Source organism: Equus caballus, chromosome 12 (assembly GCF_041296265.1).
Source record: "Equus caballus isolate H_3958 breed thoroughbred chromosome 12, TB-T2T, whole genome shotgun sequence".
Lineage (NCBI taxonomy): Eukaryota > Metazoa > Chordata > Mammalia > Perissodactyla > Equidae > Equus > Equus caballus.
In genome coordinates, this window is record NC_091695.1 from 48,420,264 (window position 1) to 48,438,525 (window position 18,262).

The 18,262-nt window shown below is 47.2% G+C and overlaps 1 protein-coding gene and 1 non-coding gene across 17 annotated transcripts in view; both read right to left on the reverse strand.

Annotated features, from left to right (window-relative positions):
* Window positions 1–18,262, reverse strand: part of NAP1L4 (nucleosome assembly protein 1 like 4) — a 49,565-nt gene that overhangs the window by 5,014 nt on the left and 26,289 nt on the right. For all 16 annotated transcript variants that reach the window (XM_014729747.3, XM_023654714.2, XM_023654715.2 and 13 more), the window contains 8 exons: window positions 17,467–17,598; window positions 14,200–14,271; window positions 9,467–9,606; window positions 8,014–8,159; window positions 5,661–5,683; window positions 5,124–5,243; window positions 2,288–2,317; window positions 1,766–1,822 (listed from right to left, as the gene is read on the reverse strand). In XM_014729747.3, the coding sequence (XP_014585233.2) occupies window positions 1,766–1,822; window positions 2,288–2,317; window positions 5,124–5,243; window positions 5,661–5,683; window positions 8,014–8,159; window positions 9,467–9,606; window positions 14,200–14,271; window positions 17,467–17,598 (720 nt within the window). The remainder of the gene's footprint in view (window positions 1–1,765; window positions 1,823–2,287; window positions 2,318–5,123; window positions 5,244–5,660; window positions 5,684–8,013; window positions 8,160–9,466; window positions 9,607–14,199; window positions 14,272–17,466; window positions 17,599–18,262) is intronic.
* LOC111776149 (small nucleolar RNA SNORA54) lies at window positions 13,386–13,508 on the reverse strand. The gene has a single exon (XR_002812103.1). It is a non-coding gene; the product is annotated as a small nucleolar RNA SNORA54 (small nucleolar RNA).

The following is an 18,262-nucleotide window of genomic DNA, read 5'->3' on the forward strand; positions in this document are numbered from 1 at the left end:
ATGAAATACACAAAATTACATAGGAGGAAAGAGCCACAATTTCTCATGATACAAAAAGCTGCAAAATATCAGCCTTGAGATAAGCAACCTCAACCACCAGTTCTGTACCTGTAATACCAAAACATTGTTTCTTCCTTATCTTCCTTTGCTTGTTACAGACTCTAACGTGACAAATCCCTCTGAAGAGGTGCATATGAAGGAACAGAAGTGTCACATCCTGAGCCCAGAGGACAAGACTCAAGTCGTTCCAACTGCATGTGTGAAACAGCACATCACACCGCTGACCCTGCTCACTTGTCATCACTTCTCACCTACTCCCACCAATGGCCCACTGGCAGGCTCCATGAAGAATGAGTACTGAGGACCCTCCACTTCCTTTCTAGTTATTTGTGATCATTTGGTGAGAATGCTCTTCTAGAAAACCAAGACGTGAGAGGACACAAGGTTGGCAAGGAAAGAGAAGAGGAGGAGGACAGAGGACAGAAGGAAACAAGAAACGGAGGAACGGACCACCAGCTGCCAGTAACGCAAGACAGACAGTGCACCTGAGTCTGGAGGTGGACCTGCAAACTATCCTCAGCCTCTGTTCTAGAATCCAAACCGGGAATGTGTGCAGCAGCACCCCAAAGGGCAGAAAAACAGCCATATATTACAGCTGGGACCAGCGCACAGCAGTGTTGGGGGTGATCATCGCCCAGTTCTGCTAACTAACGGACATCCCTCACCCCCTGCCCACCAAGTCTGATCCACTCAAGGCTGGGTCCCCGGTTTCCCGTCCCTCCTCTCGGCCTCTGGCTGCTTGTCACCGAACACAGGTGTGCTTTCAACAGTTATCCTCTGACGGACAGGCCAACTGTGACAAAATGAACATTTCCATGAGCTAATTCTCACAGTGGTATTTATATGGCACATTGAAAAAAGTTTTAAACCATCTCCCATCTTTCCCTAGAAGGAACTGCTACTGTGAGCATGCATTTACAGAAAGATTTGGTGTTAATACATGGATTAGAGAACTAGTTATTACAGACAGCTTAGTGCACATTCCACTTTGGGCAAAAACAGGAGAAAAACAAACAACATGATGTTAAATAGAGATATACATTATAAACCAGGAGTGTTAGTCCTCTGACAGTCATGGTGTATCTAATTCTAGGATGCAGTGAGCTGTACATTAAATTATGTGTCAAGTAACAAAGTACCTTGATTTAAGCTAATCTGAGATAAGGAAAAAATCCAGACACGCAGGTAAAATTAATGAAATTGCCCGTTTCTTTTTCTTTTTCGCAAAGCTTCCTACTTTATCTTAAATTATCTGAGCTATCTAGACATCTGAGTATTCTTGGCCCATGTACAACTGTAAAATTATGCCTAGAATTCCATTATTCTAGTCATTAAAAAAACAACCTTTCAAAAGTTCCTTCTTTGTATCTTTTCCAAAATAAACAGTTTATTCATGTTGTCAGTTAAATCATTATCTTAGAAGAATTAAAGATCTGGAAAATAATGTTGATCTACTGAATGAATTTATGTAAATAAGATATAGCTTGAGAAAGAGCTGTAAAAGCGTTGTACTGAATATACTTAACACTCAAATCACATATAAGGTGTTTAATAGCTTCTCATTCAAGTATTTCTCTGACAGGTTTTAAGTTTCCTAATTAGAGAATGACAAACACACAACCTAACACTCCTGCCTCACAGTGGGAAACACATCTGAGAAGTTAAACCGTGCAGCCCCGATTCAGGCAGCCCCCAAATAACTGACCTTGGGGTTAATCTCAGCATCGTCCTCATCGTCTCCCTCCTCGTCACCTTCTAATTCCTGTTAAAAGGAGTGAGAACTAGTTGAACAGACAAGATGTATATTCTTGTGGATCCACCAGCCACAAACAAATTAAAGCAATACTTGGGTTTAGAAGGAAACCAATTACTACTATCCATAACTGATTAAATCACCTCTTTTGGACACATAATTATTTCTGGGTATCTTTTTGCTCTCACAGATCACCCTGAAATAAACACACTGCTGAAAACGTAGATTTTGTCTGTTAAATGGTTATTTTCTAAGATGCATTTTCATAAACCAACTGCAGGGTCAAAAACTGGACGCTGGACAGCATCTGCCACGCTTTTCCCTAGTTTTCAGGGAGGTTAAAAGCCTCAAAGGCAGCGTCTCACAAAATGGGTCCAACCTGGTCCCATAGTTTCAGAACCTCTGTCCACTCAAGCAGACGAGGCATGGCGCAGCCTCACAGAAGCGGCGATGCTTCAGAGAGCTGAGTCTTACCTCCTCTTCTCCTTCCTCACCTTCTTCAAACTGAAAAACAAGGAAAGACGTTTTCAGGTTATAAAACATGACAGCCACCTGACCCAGACAGTCCCTGCCCAGTGCCCACAGTCAAGCTCAAGGAAAGCAGGAAGTCTGGCTCGGCCTCTGAGTAGCGGCAGCACCTGCTCCAGGTTGAGCTCCTAGGGACAGTCTGCCACTGGGTATCTCTGGGCACTGACACTGCAGACTGAGCCGGGGCCAGCACTGCAGGGCCACTTGTTCCCCAGCCCTGCTGTGTTGATAGGCTGCCAGGTACCTAAAAACCACCCAAAACAAGGACTGAGGATGCAGAGGGGTGCAGAAAGGAGACGGCTGGCTTGTGTGCGCACTGGCTCCACCTGGGAAACTGGTTGATCTAAGCAAACCAGTAGCATCATTTTATCACATACAGGAATTGAGATATCATTTTATGTCTCATACAAGGTGAAACATTTACGAGAAATATCATAAAATCGTGGTGTTTAACCTTTAAAATAAGTCAGAACTAAAGTGTGCGAGGGAGAAACTCCAATGCTACAGTTGGTGGCTCTTGAATAAATTTCTCCTGTGTCCAAAGACATCACTGGTCAGGCTCTCACTCAAGTTCCAAACATCAGACTGGCATCAGAATATAAAACAAAGTAAACCTCATCACTATCGGTGCACAACACAGGGTACGGGAAGAGTCACTGGGCTTTTTCTTACAAACATTTCTCTTTTGGAGCCCACAAACATGTTCCTCAGAGACCACTCAGCGGGACGTGAAGAGTGCTGAGTGCTGCGTGGCCCGTCTCAGACCCCAGGCCAGTGAGCAGCCCTCCGGCACTGAGCAGAACCCCCACAGGACGACTGCCTCCTGGCCCTCTTTGCTTCCGAGTTTGCAACAGCCTGACAGGGAAAGACCTCACAGTGTTGTGATCAATGAGACTCTCACAGCATCTCAGGTCAGACTGCAACCAGCCCCAAACAGGCTCAAGTGCCGATCTCTGAGGTTCCAAGGACACCAGTTCACCCTGCCCATGTCTTTCAAGAGAGCTCTGTGGGGCAGCAAGTTCCTGTTTCAAATGCATCACACTCACATAGAGCAGTGGTTCCAACATGGGGTGTGCAGCCCTCAGGCTGAGCAAGATGACCCAGGAGAGCATGGAAGATGAAACCAGAACCCTAAACCCAGGCATCCTGGACAACGTCCAGTGTTCACGCACAGTGTCTAATGCACCCAACACCACTACACCAATCTTTACACCAACACTTACTGAATAATTACTCTGCCAGGCACTGTTCCAAGAGCTTGGCAAGTCACTCGAGTTGTGCACATTAACTGTTTCACAGAGGAGGAAACTGCAGCACGGAGGCGACACCTGGTAAGTGGCAGTCAGGACTCCAGTCTGACGTGAGCTCCCACTGCTGTCCTCTAACTGCACTGCTCACCAGCAGTATGAGCATGGAAGGTATTAAGAGCGAATGTGCATACATATATTATAAGCAAAGCCACTGAACTGCTCACCTGTAGTAACACGTGCATATATTCTAAGTAAATAAATATGCATAGGCTGCATATTCAAGTTTTTAAATTGATCAGTATAGGATCAAAAAAGATTGGAGACAACTGGCCTAGAGATGAGCTTTTCAATGTTTTGGCTAAAGTAAATGAGACTAAAGATTCAGTTTCCTAATTGCCAACAGTCTCATTTTAAATCTTCAAGTGGCGTTAGGGTCAGCCCTCCCGCACTGGAAAGTGGAGGCAGAGGACAGTTCCATCACCACTGAGAGTTCTACTGGACAGTGCTGGTCTGGAATTTGTGGTGTAACCAGCATTTCCTAAAACTTCAGTCTTACAACCACTTGAGTGCTTAAATGACCCCACACCATGCTGAGTTGTGTGTACACGGTTCCTGATCCCCAAGGCCATCTCCTAGTCTAGGGATGGACAAACCGCACTTTAGAGATTAATTGGTCCACACCACATGGCTCGCACGCCCTGGTCTGGCCCCCGCCCCCGACTCGGGACCTTCAGCACGATGCGGAGGTGCAAGAAGCAGGCCTTCCTGGCCTCAGAGAGCTGCCCAGTTCCTATGGCCCTGTCCCCAGCCCTACTAGACCTCATCCGAAAGGAAACCTAGAAGCATCCAGGAAACCTAAGAGTGCTAAAAGCAAGGGAATACCATCTAAACCGTACTTCCAGTAGCATGCTACAAGACAGACTCTATTTCCCCACCCAAGCCTTGGTTACGATAACTGTCCCAGGTGACAGTCAAAGAACGGCCAGGTAAGCTGTGCCCAGGGGTTATGCTCCCAAGTGCTGACTGCAAGGGCTTGTTTCCTTCAAGCAGAGAGAAGTGGCCGGCACAGTGGCGCCTTTTCTCTGTGGAGCATGAGTTTCTACTTCTCTGGGGTTGACACACCAAGGCAGGCACAAAGTTGGCTCTGATGATAATCGTTTGGTGTGGCCAGACCTCTGTGAATGAGATTTTCCTCGTGCTTACGAGTCACCCAAAGCTTACAGACCTTAAACGGGACAGTAAACCCCTGGGGTCTTTAGAGGAGATTACGAAGTGAGTCACTGGATGGGGCTGACACAGGGGACTGGCACCTGCCCTGAGACCACCTCAGAGCGACCTGCTGCTCCTGCTTCTGTTTCTGCCATTTCTCCTCCTCCTAGTCTATGTCCCCCAAATGCCAGTGAGCTGTGTACCATGTATCTGGTGGAGGACGTAATAAAAATCTTGGCCTGGGAATTCCCAGCCACCACTCAGGACTTCTCTATACCAGCAGAGGTAAGCACCCAGGGGGCGGCTGCCCCCAAGCCACATACATTGTCGTCATCCTCTATGGCCTCCCCCGTGAAGTAGAGCACAGCCCGCGGGACTATCCGCTCACGGAAGAAGTGTCCAATTTCAAAGTCGGAGGCTAACGTGAATTCGGAATCTTCATCCTGAGAGGGAAAACCTAGATGTTAACTCATTTCAATGGGATGACCATCACATTCTCTCACCTCCTCCTTGTCTCTCAATTCGGGTGACTCAAAGCACCAACGCCAGCACTGCTGGGCGACAGCCTTTTATGAGGCTAAACGGCTTTGAAGGAAGCACCAGCACGAGGTGGCGGGGAAGGTAGGAAGTGCAGGCCACCGGGCTCCATGGAGCGCCAGGGGTGCAAGGTGGGCGGGACTAAAGCCACTCTGCCCCTGAAGCCCCAGTGCAATAGGTACCTCAGCCCACCCACACCGTAGCCCACAAACTAATCCCAGGTTTTCAGGGAGTAGGAATGAATTAAAAAGAAAGTAGGCAACTACTCAGGAAATACAGATTTAACGGCAAAACAAGACTTTTGATGACAACACAGATCTTACCAGTGATTCTCCGTCCCCAGATGCTAGAAGAAAAGAAAAAACATCTCTACATTACACTCATGTCCACAACCTTTTAAAGCCCACACAGAAAGCTCAGCTGACAGATAAAATGGAGCATTTCACAACTCGAGCTGTCACCAGAAATTGCCTAAACCTGTGCCTCCTCCTGGACACCCTCACCACCCCTGCCTAACGACGCCAGCTCCAGTGCCCACAGCCCTGCCGCCCCCACTCCCTCACGCCATGGCTGGGACCCAAGCTCGCCCAGGGAGCCAGCTGGAGAACGGCAACATTCAGAGAAGCACTGAGAGAAGCCAGAGGCATGAACAGGGCGAAAGGTGGATGGGGTGGCCCTTGACTGGAGGCATTCAGGGCATTTGTGCTGAAGTGGAGATTTAACTCGTGTCCTGCACAAAACTCAATGTGATGATTCCGTGGAGAAAGAGGAAAATCTTTAAGCCTCGTAAGTCCTGAGTGTTCCCAAGACACTGAGTCTCAGCTAGGTCAAAACCACATTTCTGTTTGTTTGGAAAGGTGAGAGGAGAGAAGAGAGTGCTGAAACATTCTTCCTGCAAAATGAAAAAAGTCCCCTGGGGGCAGGAGGTGCTATTCACCGATGTTCTGCACTTTTCAACACACATACGACCACACATTTTGTTGAGGGACTAGAGCCCGACACTAAACTAAGTGTGACAGGAAAGACAGGGACTTAAACCAGGCTCAACAAAGCCTGGCGACGTTAAAACGATCAAATGACTCAAATCCCATCACCCTGCCCCTACCACCCTCTGTTCGCTTTCATGGAGCTTATCACTTGCTCTGTGTGTCTGACGACTTTAAACACAGCTCCACGGAGGTGTAACTTACAGAGCGTAACACTCACCTACTGTAAGTGTACAATTCAATGACTTACGGTACACCTTTAGAGTTGTGCAACCATCCCAATGCATTTTTAGAATCTCCCAAATCATGCCCCAAATTCTGGAATTCACTTAATTCTATTTTAATATTATTATTTAAAATCCAGTTTTAAAAAACTTCCAACAAAGCCACTGACTTTAAGAATCAAGGCCCCGCTGCTTCACGCTGAATTCAGACAGGTACCCTCCAATAAGCCCATGCAAGGCTCCAAAAGGGATCTTTCCGAAAAAGGAAATTTAGGAACTAAATTTTGGGCTGTTCTTAACCCCCAAACTAATATACATTTGCATCTTCCAGGTTCAAAAACAAACTGCAGAAAATGGCCACTCCAATAAAAAAAGTGAAGGACTGAGTGGCAGGGGCAGGTCAGTGACGGCACTGGCTCAGAGACAGGGCAGAAGGCCAGGGCTCAGACTTGAGGGGAGAGCCGCCCTGCGGCCCCCAGGCAAACGCCGGGTCACGGCTCCCTGGAGCAGAAGCCGGCGTTTCTGTATCTCAAACTGTTTTTGTTCATTACAAATAAAGAGAAAATGGTTTTTCCTCATATCCACACTTTAACATTGCCAAGTGGTCTGGCCTTCACATTCTCTCAGGATTAGAAAATTATATTAAGACTTCCAAGTTATTTATTCTCAAAACCAGTTGCTCAGCCTTTATTAGCTCAAAGGTTCCATCTTTATGACTTAGGGAAGGAAAAAACAAAAGAAACAAAAAGCTTCCAAGCTATGATTCTGCCCTAAGTCTTTCAAAAATGGAAAACCAACTATAGTCACGTGTCAACAGGGACACGTTCTGAGAAATGTGTCCTTAGGCGACTTTGTTGTGCAAACGTAGTGTGTACTTACACCGACCTAGAAGGTAGAGCCTACTATACAACTAGGCTGCATGGTGCTAATCTTATGGGATCACCATCAGCTATGTGGGCCCTCGTACACCAAAACACTGTGGCATGGCACAGGACGGTACTCACATTTGTCACAACATATAAATTCCAAAATCCCTGTGCTCTACCAAGTCATGCAGAAAAACGAAACAAAACAATTTATGAGAAAGAGAGAGGTGGGCAGATAATTCAAAAGCTGGTCAAGGGTAACCAGAGCACAGCCAGGGACATGTGCCTCGAGAGCCAAGTCCACAGCTCCAGGCTGGGGGCCGCCCCAGGGACAGCAGAAAGCACGAGAGCAAGGCGTGGAACGGCCGCTGGGTGCTCCAGTCATCCAGGCGCGGGCACTTGCTTCCGCCTTCTCAGAGAGCCCAGAGAGCTCGCCTGGGCTTCCCATCCTGCTCCCCGTGCGCCCAGGGAGCACAGCGGCCTCAGGCACGGCCACCATCCCCTTACCTCCCACGCTCACCAGAGGACCAGGACCCTGTGAGGCCAACAAAGGTACCTTATATAAGTACATGGTCAACATTCACAGCCTCACCCGCTCACCTTTCAGCGGACTGAAGAAGTTAAAGAAGGAATCATTGGGGACTTGTTTGGTGATTGTCCGAACAGTGCCTCGACCCTTGTGCTTCTGCTTCTTCTTGATTGTTTTGACTGTGACGTTTTTCCCTTTCTTCCAGTCAATAGTACACCTACAGGGACAGGACAGGAGTCACCGATACACACTCCACGAGAACAGTCATTACAGGTGGACACGGTAAGCAAACCACAGCTCCACGCTTAACCTGGAAAATTTAATAAAACCAACCTGCAAGCAAGCACTACACACACCATGAGGTTCACCTGAAGGTCAGTGAAAGAGAAACGGTGTGGCCGCCATCATCCTGGGTGGGACACTGTCTTAAGTTTTAGACTTCTCGAACTGCAATGGCATTACGTCGCAAGGACTCACCAACGTGTTTTCTGTGACCAAGCCCAGTCAAGGTTGGGCAAAGGTGCCTATTGATGCTCAAGAGCCTGTCACCTGCTGCCCCTGTTCAGACTCCAGAGCACAAATGAAGTCACCCACTCATGCACCCAAATTCTCAAGGCAACTAAGTGAGCGGGACAAGTTGGGGAAAGGAAACAGGTGACCACTCCAAACACTGATGCCTAACGCAAAACACACCAAATGCAGGTCCTTGGTGCTGGAGCAGCCCTTGGTGGGAGTGGAGCACTTTTGAACTCTTTGAATCACCTTGGAACAACTCTTTGAATCACCTTGGAACAACAGGTAACACGTGGCAGGATCTGACGAGCGTCTGCTCAAGAGCATGCCTGGAAAGCTAGGTTTTCTTCTCCCATGATGGCCTGGCTCTGGGAAATGATCTTTCTAAATTACTCTAGCCATTTGAGTCTAACAGGATCTTAATAAAATTACTCATACGGGGAGATTCATAAGCATTAGTACTTGGTTCCAGTGAAGAGGGATAATTGTTTCAATTCAAGGATAAAACAATTTCTCAAACGGTCTCAAACAAACCAAGAGGAATGAACTCCAAACCACATTCTCTCTGGTGCTCTACAGACTGAAATCCCCAAGGTGCTCCGTCATGATTCAACCAATCGAACTGGGCCACCAATTTCCAAGGCAAGCAACTAATCAAAACTGCCCTGCACTGACTCATTCATTCACTCAACAAATACTTGCTGAGGGTAATTTATCAGTCGATGATCACAGCTTCATTTAAGGTGACTAGAGAACCCAATCCCCTCATTAAAATGAGGAAACTGGGCCACTATCCCAAACCTTGGCACGTGTAACTATATGATACATTTCCCAGTGCTGACCATCCCAGCACCAAAGGGAAAACTCAGTTAGTTTAAAGCTTCGTCTACTTAACTTTCAAGCAAACTAAAGACTTTTTGCCTTATTCCTAATTTCTATCTTAGTTGTAAAGTTCTAAAATCATCTCCTGCTTTTGTCTTGCAAAAAGAAGTTAAAATAGCATTTCCTTACCCGTCACAGTCAACTATTTCAGGACCTTCAAAGGAAAAGGGATCAGCCTTATCTGGCTCGGACTTCATCTTGTACGTTTTTGTCAGGACTGAATTGGTAAAGTAGTCGTTGGGTTCAAAGTGGAACTCTAATACAAAAGACTAAAAACAAAAACTCAGGGTTAGCATCACTTGAAATCAACAAATAACTAGTGACAGTTTTAATCAACAAATAACTAGTGACAGTTTTATGAACTACACAGTACTTACTGGAAACCAGCTCCTCTTTAAGCAGGACACCACAGGCAGAAAGCCTTACTCAAAAGCTCAACAGATATGGGCACATAACAAGAAAACACTCTTACTGCAGAAAAACACCAGCACCAGGTGAAAACACAAATGCCAGGCTGAGGGAAACCCCTATGGCCCTTCAGTCCCCGAGTGAGGGCATGTGCCCGCTAACGTCTGCTTCCCACTGGACCTCAAGCTCTCCCAAGGAACCCCAGCTTCTGTCTGCTGCCCCGAGCTCATGTGGGCTGGGGGGCCTGGAGGGAGAAAGCAGGCACCAGGAGCCCTGCCCTCCTCTCCTTTCCTCTTGGACTCAGGTAGAACACTGCTTTCTTTGCCACGAAGAGACCCCAGGGGCGTGGGGGGGGGCACTGACTGTGCTTCTGCAAACCACACAAAGGACAAGTTCATCCTTCACTCACAAAGCACTCTACAAATCTGGAGAGACATTCACAACGGGAAAAATGGACAGGTGTGTACAAAATTGTTATCACAAGACAGAGATTCATGCTCACAAGTAACAAAATAAACGAAAAATAAAATGAGCTGTCCCCCGTTTGGACAAAATGTACAGGGAATAATATGCAGTGCTGCGAGTGTTTTGGAAAGCCAGGTGCGCTCACATACTATCAAAAGGCTTACAAAGGACAATTTGGCAATACCAAAAAATTAATAAAGTTAAAACAAAAACTCTCTAACTCAGTAATTCTCTTTTGAGGAATTTGTCCCATGCACGTATTGATGTGTCCATACGTGCAGAGACATTCACCTCAGCCCTACGGATAAAGGAAAAAGACAACCTTGGTTAAGCAAACTCTATTACAGACACAGTCTACAAGACAATCTGTGGGTTCAGACAGCCCAGGTTCAAATTCCTCTGCCCTTAAGTGCTGTGTGATTTGGGGAAGCTACTCAATGTCTCTGCACTTTCCTTTCCTCTTCTGTAAAATGGAAATGACGATCCTCTCTCTCTCCGTGAGTTGACGAAGATTAATCCATGGAAGCATTTAGAACAGGGCCAGGTTTACAGGCAATGGTTGCTAAATGTTAGTTGTTTCCATTTTTTTTTTTTTTTTTTAAGGATTGGCACCTGGACTAACAACAGTTGCCAATCTTTTTTTTTTTTTTTTTCCCCTGCTTTATTTCCCAAACCCCCCTGATACATAGCTGGATATCCTAGTTGCAGGTCCTTCTAGTTGTGGGATGTGGGACGCTGCCTCAACGTGGCCTGACAAGCGGTGCCATGTCCGCGCCCAGGATCGGAACCCTGGGCCACCGCAGCGGAGTGCGCGAACCCAACCACTCGGCCACGGAGCCGGCCCCTCCATTTTTATTATAACGGTACAGTCATCAATTGTGAAAAAAAATAAAGACTAAAAACAAACCACTTCCACAAAGGGGAAGTAAAAAAAGAACTCTCCAAAGGAGTGAAGGAAGAGAGAGGCCTGAGGGCTTAGGAAGTACAGACACAGGTGGCTCGAGGATCAGGGGGACAGCCCAGTTTCTGGAAGGGATGGCAGACGATCTGGCCAGGAGGTCTCCACTGACCTCCGCAAGAGCAGTGTGGGCTGGTGGGGTGGTCACCGAGCACAAACCACAGCCTGGCAAGGAAAGGACGGCACACAGGGCACGAGAGCATAGGAAGGCATCGCCTGCACCCCGCTCCAGCACCCCAGGGCTTTACAGAAGCCGACACACGGAGGGAAGGCAGGGAGGCAGTCAGCGGAGAGAATGCTCCTACCCCAGGACTGTGGAAGGCTGACATCACAAAGAGGACAGGAAACCTAGCGGACCGGCTGGCAGCAAATGGCACGCTTACATTTTGTTCCTTTGTCACTCCCTGCTCTCGTACAGATTATGTATTTTCTTCTTTCTCTTCCCACATCATTTCTCGAAACCAAGTGTGGTATTTCTCTTCTTCATATTGTTCTATTTTTTCTCTCCCTAGGCCTCTGTTTAGTCAGAAGAAACCCTAACACAACTGGGAATGAATTAAAGAAAGTGCTTAACGTTCCAAAAGAGAAGGGCCCAAGGATGAGGCGACCTCATTCACACGCCCACAGCCAGTCAGCCATAAACACTGGATAAACGCCCACTCGCCTGGCACTTAAGTGTAAAATTAGACCTCTCTTCTGCCCAGCAAAGTCAACACAGCTGCTACTGTCTTTGCCAATCCTCCTGCGGAGCAGACTAGGAAGTGGTCCCCACCCAACACGCCCATGTGGTCAACACGGACAAGCCAAGTCCAGGCCAACGACACACTGGATGCTGTGCACTGCTGCTGCAGCTCTGATCTAACCTTGAAATCATTTCAAAACAGAAAGACAGAAAAAGATTATTATTACAAAAAAGAATGAGTAAAAAAAAATACTGCTAGCAGGAATGCAAAGTGAACCACCGTTGGGCCTTATAAGTTCATCTCCTCTCACTCAGTAATTACTAAAAGGAATCTAAACTAGGAAATCACCAGAAACTTAAACAAAAGACTTAGGTTCAAGTGTGCTGATCGTAATGCAATGATTTAGGATGGGGTGGTGGTGGCAAGTCTGGGGAATGCCAGCAGAGCCTGTGTGACATGAGAGAGCAGTGTCTCGCTGTCCACGCGCTGTCACCCCACTGTGCTCCAGTGCCGGCGTGGCGGGCCTGGAGAAGAAAGAGCAGTGATCCGGAGATGAGGAGGGCATGGCACCCATGTGCTTCAATCTCATGCTCGATGGCTTTGTTTTTCTTTCTAACTTTAATGCCTTAGATATTTTATAATAATTTTGAAAAGGACAAAGACTATGGGGAAACTCCTTAAGCTGCTGACAGTCATTTCTAGAAGACAGAAATTTGTACAGTGTTCTTCACACTTCTCTGTGTTTTCTAAGTTTTCTACAGTAAGCACATATGACTTTTACAATGGGAGAAGTAACAAGAAAGGGAAAAGAAGACTGGCTCACGGTCTACCACACCAGGGCTCCAACCTGTCTCTGAGCCACTGTAAGAGAAGGACAACACAAGACAGATGGACTGAGAAACGAAGAAGCAGACCCAGGAATCATCAAACACCCGTCCAGTAAGCAAAGGAAGAAAAAAGGAACTGATCCAGAGGGGAAAACTTGGTAAGCTGAGTCTGGATGACTCACAGGTGAGAAAGAAGAAAGAGGACAAAACACACAAAATCTTAAAACAGCACTCACACATCCACGTGCACACACCCCCACAGGGAGAGAATCCACACAAACCACAACAAGCGCCGGCACACTGGGCCTCTAGGGGGCGCCGGGGGAAAGCCTCGGCACAGGGTGCAGGCAGCAGGAAGGCCCTGAGATAAGCCCCAGCAGGAAAGCAGGGCTCCCCCGCTCCAGCATGGCCCTCAGCCTGCACAGGCCTCCCTCTGCCTCGGGCCCACGCCCCCACCTGCAGAGGGAGAGCTGATGGCACAGCCCAGAGCGGAGCAGACAGGAAAAGTGGAAGGGATGGACGGATGCAGGTGTGTCCCCGCCCCTGGCCGCCAGCAAGCATCCCTGCAGGACTAGGAGGGAGAATCCCACTCGCCCCTGCCTCCTCTGCCAGCTGGGGCTGGTGCTCTGCAAGGGGAGGAGGAGATCGACCCCAGGTCCCAGCCCCTATGCCCACCCCCAGATACCTAACCCACAGTCCTCCAGGCACTTTGTCTCCAAGACCTGAAGCTGAGAGCCACCAGTCAGTCAGTCATGTGTCGTTGGAACTCCTGTAGCACTGGAATGGAACCTGTAAGCCACAGCCAGACTAACAGGTCACGAACAGTGCTCCCACGAGGACCCCACCTCAGGTAGGATGGCGTGCCCCCATCCCCAGACTCCTTCAAAGAGGAGCTGGCTTAGGTCAGACTCCTCTCGCTCACTGGCAGGCAGACCCGCCCGCTAACCCTAACATGACACACTACAGCAAGGATTTTGGAGAGAGGTGTTTTGTGACAAATCAAAGACCAGGGAAACATTTTCCACTCTTATCTACCGGCAGTTATTTCTTAAGGTAAAACCTCATAGGTTTCTTTCATCAGTATCTTGGAGTTCTGTTAGTGCTGCTCATACGTGAGTATAGACCTAGCATCCTTTTAAACCTGTTTTATAAACATTAGATCCTCATAAACCTGGGAGACACTTAGGAAAAGGATATCACCCCATCTGACAGAGGAAACAGACCAGCTCAGAAAGCACAGCATGGCAGCGGGCACCACGGCTGAGGAGTCCAATCCTGTGTCTGACTCCTACACCTGCTACCAAGCAGCCTGTGGCCTGAGTGACCTGTCAGGCTGCACATACTGCTGGGTGAGGCCCATAAAGGCAACGTGAGAGCCCTCATAATTCTCGGTGAGTGTCCCGCTTGAGTCTACGCTGCAAGTGAGGGGCCACGTGTGGATTTCTTGCCCTGGCTCCAACCCCTTACCCTCAGTGGCCTGATCGTTTCTGATGCCGACCAGTTCAAACAACCAGTACTCACCATGGGTTGTCCAGGGTCTGAAAATTTCACTTTAATATCCTGCAGATGTTTTAAGATTGGTTCGTCATATTCCTAGTCACAAAGAGAAAAAAGAAATCTCTAGTGGGCTTTTTAAAAACAATACACATTTCCTCACTGAGTCACTGTTGCATACACTCCTAACTGCTGGATAATTACCCCTGTTGGAATTCTGTCCTTGTCAGGTAATAACTCCTAGGAAGCCACCTGAATTTGTTCACCAACTACCAGTCTTAGAGTGGAAGCAATGAGATGCCATCTTCCTCTGGCAGAGAGCACAGGTAACCACCAATGCCAGGCAGGAAGGGCAGGTCTTCAATGCCAGGAGCAAGAGCCCTGACTGCTTCCATACCACCAGCTGCCGCTGCATACGGGGATCAAAAATGCCATCAAATAAGACTGCTGGACCTCACTGTCTCTCAAGAGACAGAAGAAACGCCTAGATCAGCCACTGGCCTTGGAAGCCAAGGCCCTGTCCCCTCATTATGGCACGTGGCAATAAATATCCCAAACCCACAACACACACAGTCAGTCACAGCCAAGGACACTCACAAAGCATGTCTGAGACCTAACCCGCAGGCACTACACAAGAGCTTCTAACAGCGCGATATGCTTTTACAGGTGACCATTACTTAAACTCAGAATTTACTAATGCCTGTCATTTGAGAAAGTCCAGGGGACGGAAAAATCTGAAAAGGAATGAGGAGGCTTGAGACCCAGTAAGCGAGTACTAACACAGGTGTTTCATTCGTAAGACAGTTACTTCACCCCTGAAACCTTCACCCCTGAAGCCTGGGGACAGAGCCTAAGGACTTCTTGAGGTTCCATTAAGTTCTAAATTGTCTTATAACTAAACTACCCACTTCCCAATTTTAAATTCCTTTAACATAGAACAAAACAAAAAACAGCAACAACAAAGGTATCTAGCAAGTTTAGACAAAAAATAACCCAAAAACAGTTTTTCAAGTCGGCACATAAGAATGGGCCTGCAGACTACGCACAGTGCTGTCTGGCACATACGCCTCGTTCTAAACTGCCGAGACGGACGTGATCACTAGGATGCTTTCCAAATACACGGAGCAGGATCTTCACATTCAGCCCACTCAAACTCGCAGTACCCACTGGTATTTTCCCAAAATTCATGAAATTACCATTATGTTCTTAAATTCCTCAACCAGCCACGTATCTTGAGGGCCAAGAACTTCATATGGCCCAGAGCATAATGCAATGCCCTAAATAAGGAGACTCTCAAAAGCACTGGCACTAACATAGAGGTGTTGGGGAGAATGAAAAGAGACACCTCATTAACACATGGCTAACTGTGGTACTACTCTCAAAACCCAAGGAAATGCTATGGGGGAAGCAGCCATGGTCATCCCTGGATTACTAACTAGCTGGCCAGGCACCACCAGGAGCCAGGTTACCCAATCAAGTCACCTAACTGGCACCAAAAAGCCCACATCATGACAACCCTGCCCCCAATCAGTGTGTGCCCACCCAGCAGCATCAGCACCACCTGGGGGCATATTAGAAGTGCAGGCCCTCAGCCCACCCAGACCCAGAGTCAGAACCTGCATCTCTGTGTGATGCCCAAGTGATGGGTAGGCCTATTAAAGTATGAGAAAAACTAACTCAGGAGTCTTTCCGACTGCTCTATAGGCACGGGCATTTTCAACCCGTGGGGCACATTAAAATCAGATAAGAACCTCCACAAACACCCCAGATGCTCACTGACTTGGAGGTAGGGAAAGCACTGATGTTGCTATTTAGTTTTAAAGTTGCCCAGGTGATTCTAACATACAGCCAGGGTGAGAATCTTGTTCTAGCATAATTATTCCATTTTCCCAGCGAATTTCTGGTTCATGGCATTCCTTTAAAAGTAAGTTTTTTTTTTTTTGTTTTTTTTTTTAAGGAAGATTAGCCCTGAGCTAACTGCCAGTCCTCCTCTTTTTTGCTGAGGAAGCCTGGCCCTGAGCTAACATCCAGGCCCATCTTCCTCTACTTTATATGTGGGACGCCTACCACAGTATGGCGTGCCAAGCGGTGCCATGTCCGCACCTGGGATCTGAACTGGCGAACGAACCCTGGACCACTGAAAAGTGGAACGGGTACACTTAACCACTGAGCCACCGGGCCGGCCCCCTAGGGTCCAGTTTTCTTAAACCCCCCCTTTTCATATGAAAAGGAAGCTCAGATGGGAAAAGAGAGGCTACTCTGAGCCACATATTTTAGATGTCCCCTGAGTTTGGAAGGAGTAAGAAACACATTCCTTCGATCCTTTCTTAAGTTTTGGTTACAGGTAAGCATCAAACGAGGCAGCAGTGACACAAGTTTCTGAAAGCCCTTATAAACCTAACTGTGAGATCTCACGCAAAGTCCAGGAGACCTGTTTGCACGCCACCACGGCTGTGCTCTGATGTGAGAAGCACCGTGCTGACCTGTCTGGATCAAGTCCAGATGCAGAGATGACCATCTCTGTGGACCCCAGGCAACAAATCAGGTGATGAGACTTTGGGCATACTTGTTTCTGTATTCTAGAAACTTCTACCATAATTCAGTTCAAGGAAAGTCAAATTTGTTACCTTTTAATTGGTTCATCGTTTCATTACAGAAAGCCTGACAAGGCAAGACAAAAAACAGAATGACTGCCTATTCCAACTTTTTTTTTAAATAGAGACTTTTTCAAGAGAAATGATAAGAAAATATTAGAAACTTGCTATGTATTTAATACAACTAGCAAGGGTACACAACAGGGCCATTTCAAATTTCAAAGATCAATCAAAGGAGAGGTTTAAGGACGTGCCAGTGAGAGTGTGCAGGCATGTAAATATGCTCATGCGCACACACACACACACCCCTTCATTGCACAAAATCCATTTTTCCACTCTGCTCTCCCATCCTCACACTTTCCTGCTTGTTCACATCACAGGAGGACGAAGACGGGTCTTGGACCTGTTAACAGGCTTTGTGGAGGTGAGGTAACAGACCTTTCCTAGGAAGTAAGCCGACTACAAGTGCTGACTAATGTTCAGAGCTGCTGCCCTCTCCACTACAACTGCCACAAGGTCACACGGAGGGTTCCAGCAGTAATAAGCTGTCCTGGTGAGACCAAGAGCACTCACCTGAGGGGTCGGTCACAGAAAGTGCCTTTTCACCCACAATGGAGAATCATTAAACACTCAGTGAACTTGTTCAAAAAATAAATAGTTTTAAGACCAAAATCTCTCTGCAAGGTGGAAATCTGCTCACCTGGACTAATTCACTTAGCATATCTACGTTTCTAAAGATGGTAAACCAGAACTCCGGAATTCCTTTGGGGTTTGGCTCTTCTGCTGTTGCTGCTTCTTTTTCTGCTACGACTACTTTATTTTTCATGTCTCCCTAAAAAAATAAAGATGCAAAACAGAACATATCACAAGACAACAAATTGACAAATAATTCAATGACTTAGTGCAGAATATAATTTCAGAATCCCACACCAACTTCTATTAAAACCCTTGTTCTCTGGATCTGTATCTCTCAGACCACTGTGCACCTCACAATTTCAAATGCTTCTGCAGGACAAAGCATTCAAGGCATTCCATCCAGACATAAGTTCATGATATAACTTTGTACCAAGGGAACAAGAAGCTAGAGATGACACAATGCCACCAAACTTGGGAAAGGCTGTCCAGTGCTAGCTCTTTTAGACGTCCACCCGGGGACAATCACCTACCACCAGATGCAGACTCCCTGTCTTCAGCCACAAAACAATGCCAAGCACCCTGGAGGGCCCAGTCTAAGAAGACAGTGATGACAATCATGACAGTGGTGGCAACGTGGAGGGGAGTCTTTCTAACGTCATGGCCCCAGGGAAAAGGCAGGAGATTAACACAACACTCAGTGGAGCCAGAGCAAAGTGTGGCTGCTTCCTCACACGCGAGTCTTGTGAGGAAATGATCATGAGGGGCTTTTAAAACGAACAGAGGCAGGTCTTTCTTGAGCAATAAGGAACTGATTCACAACTATTGTGATCCACAGCCATGGCTTCAACTAGGCCAGGTTC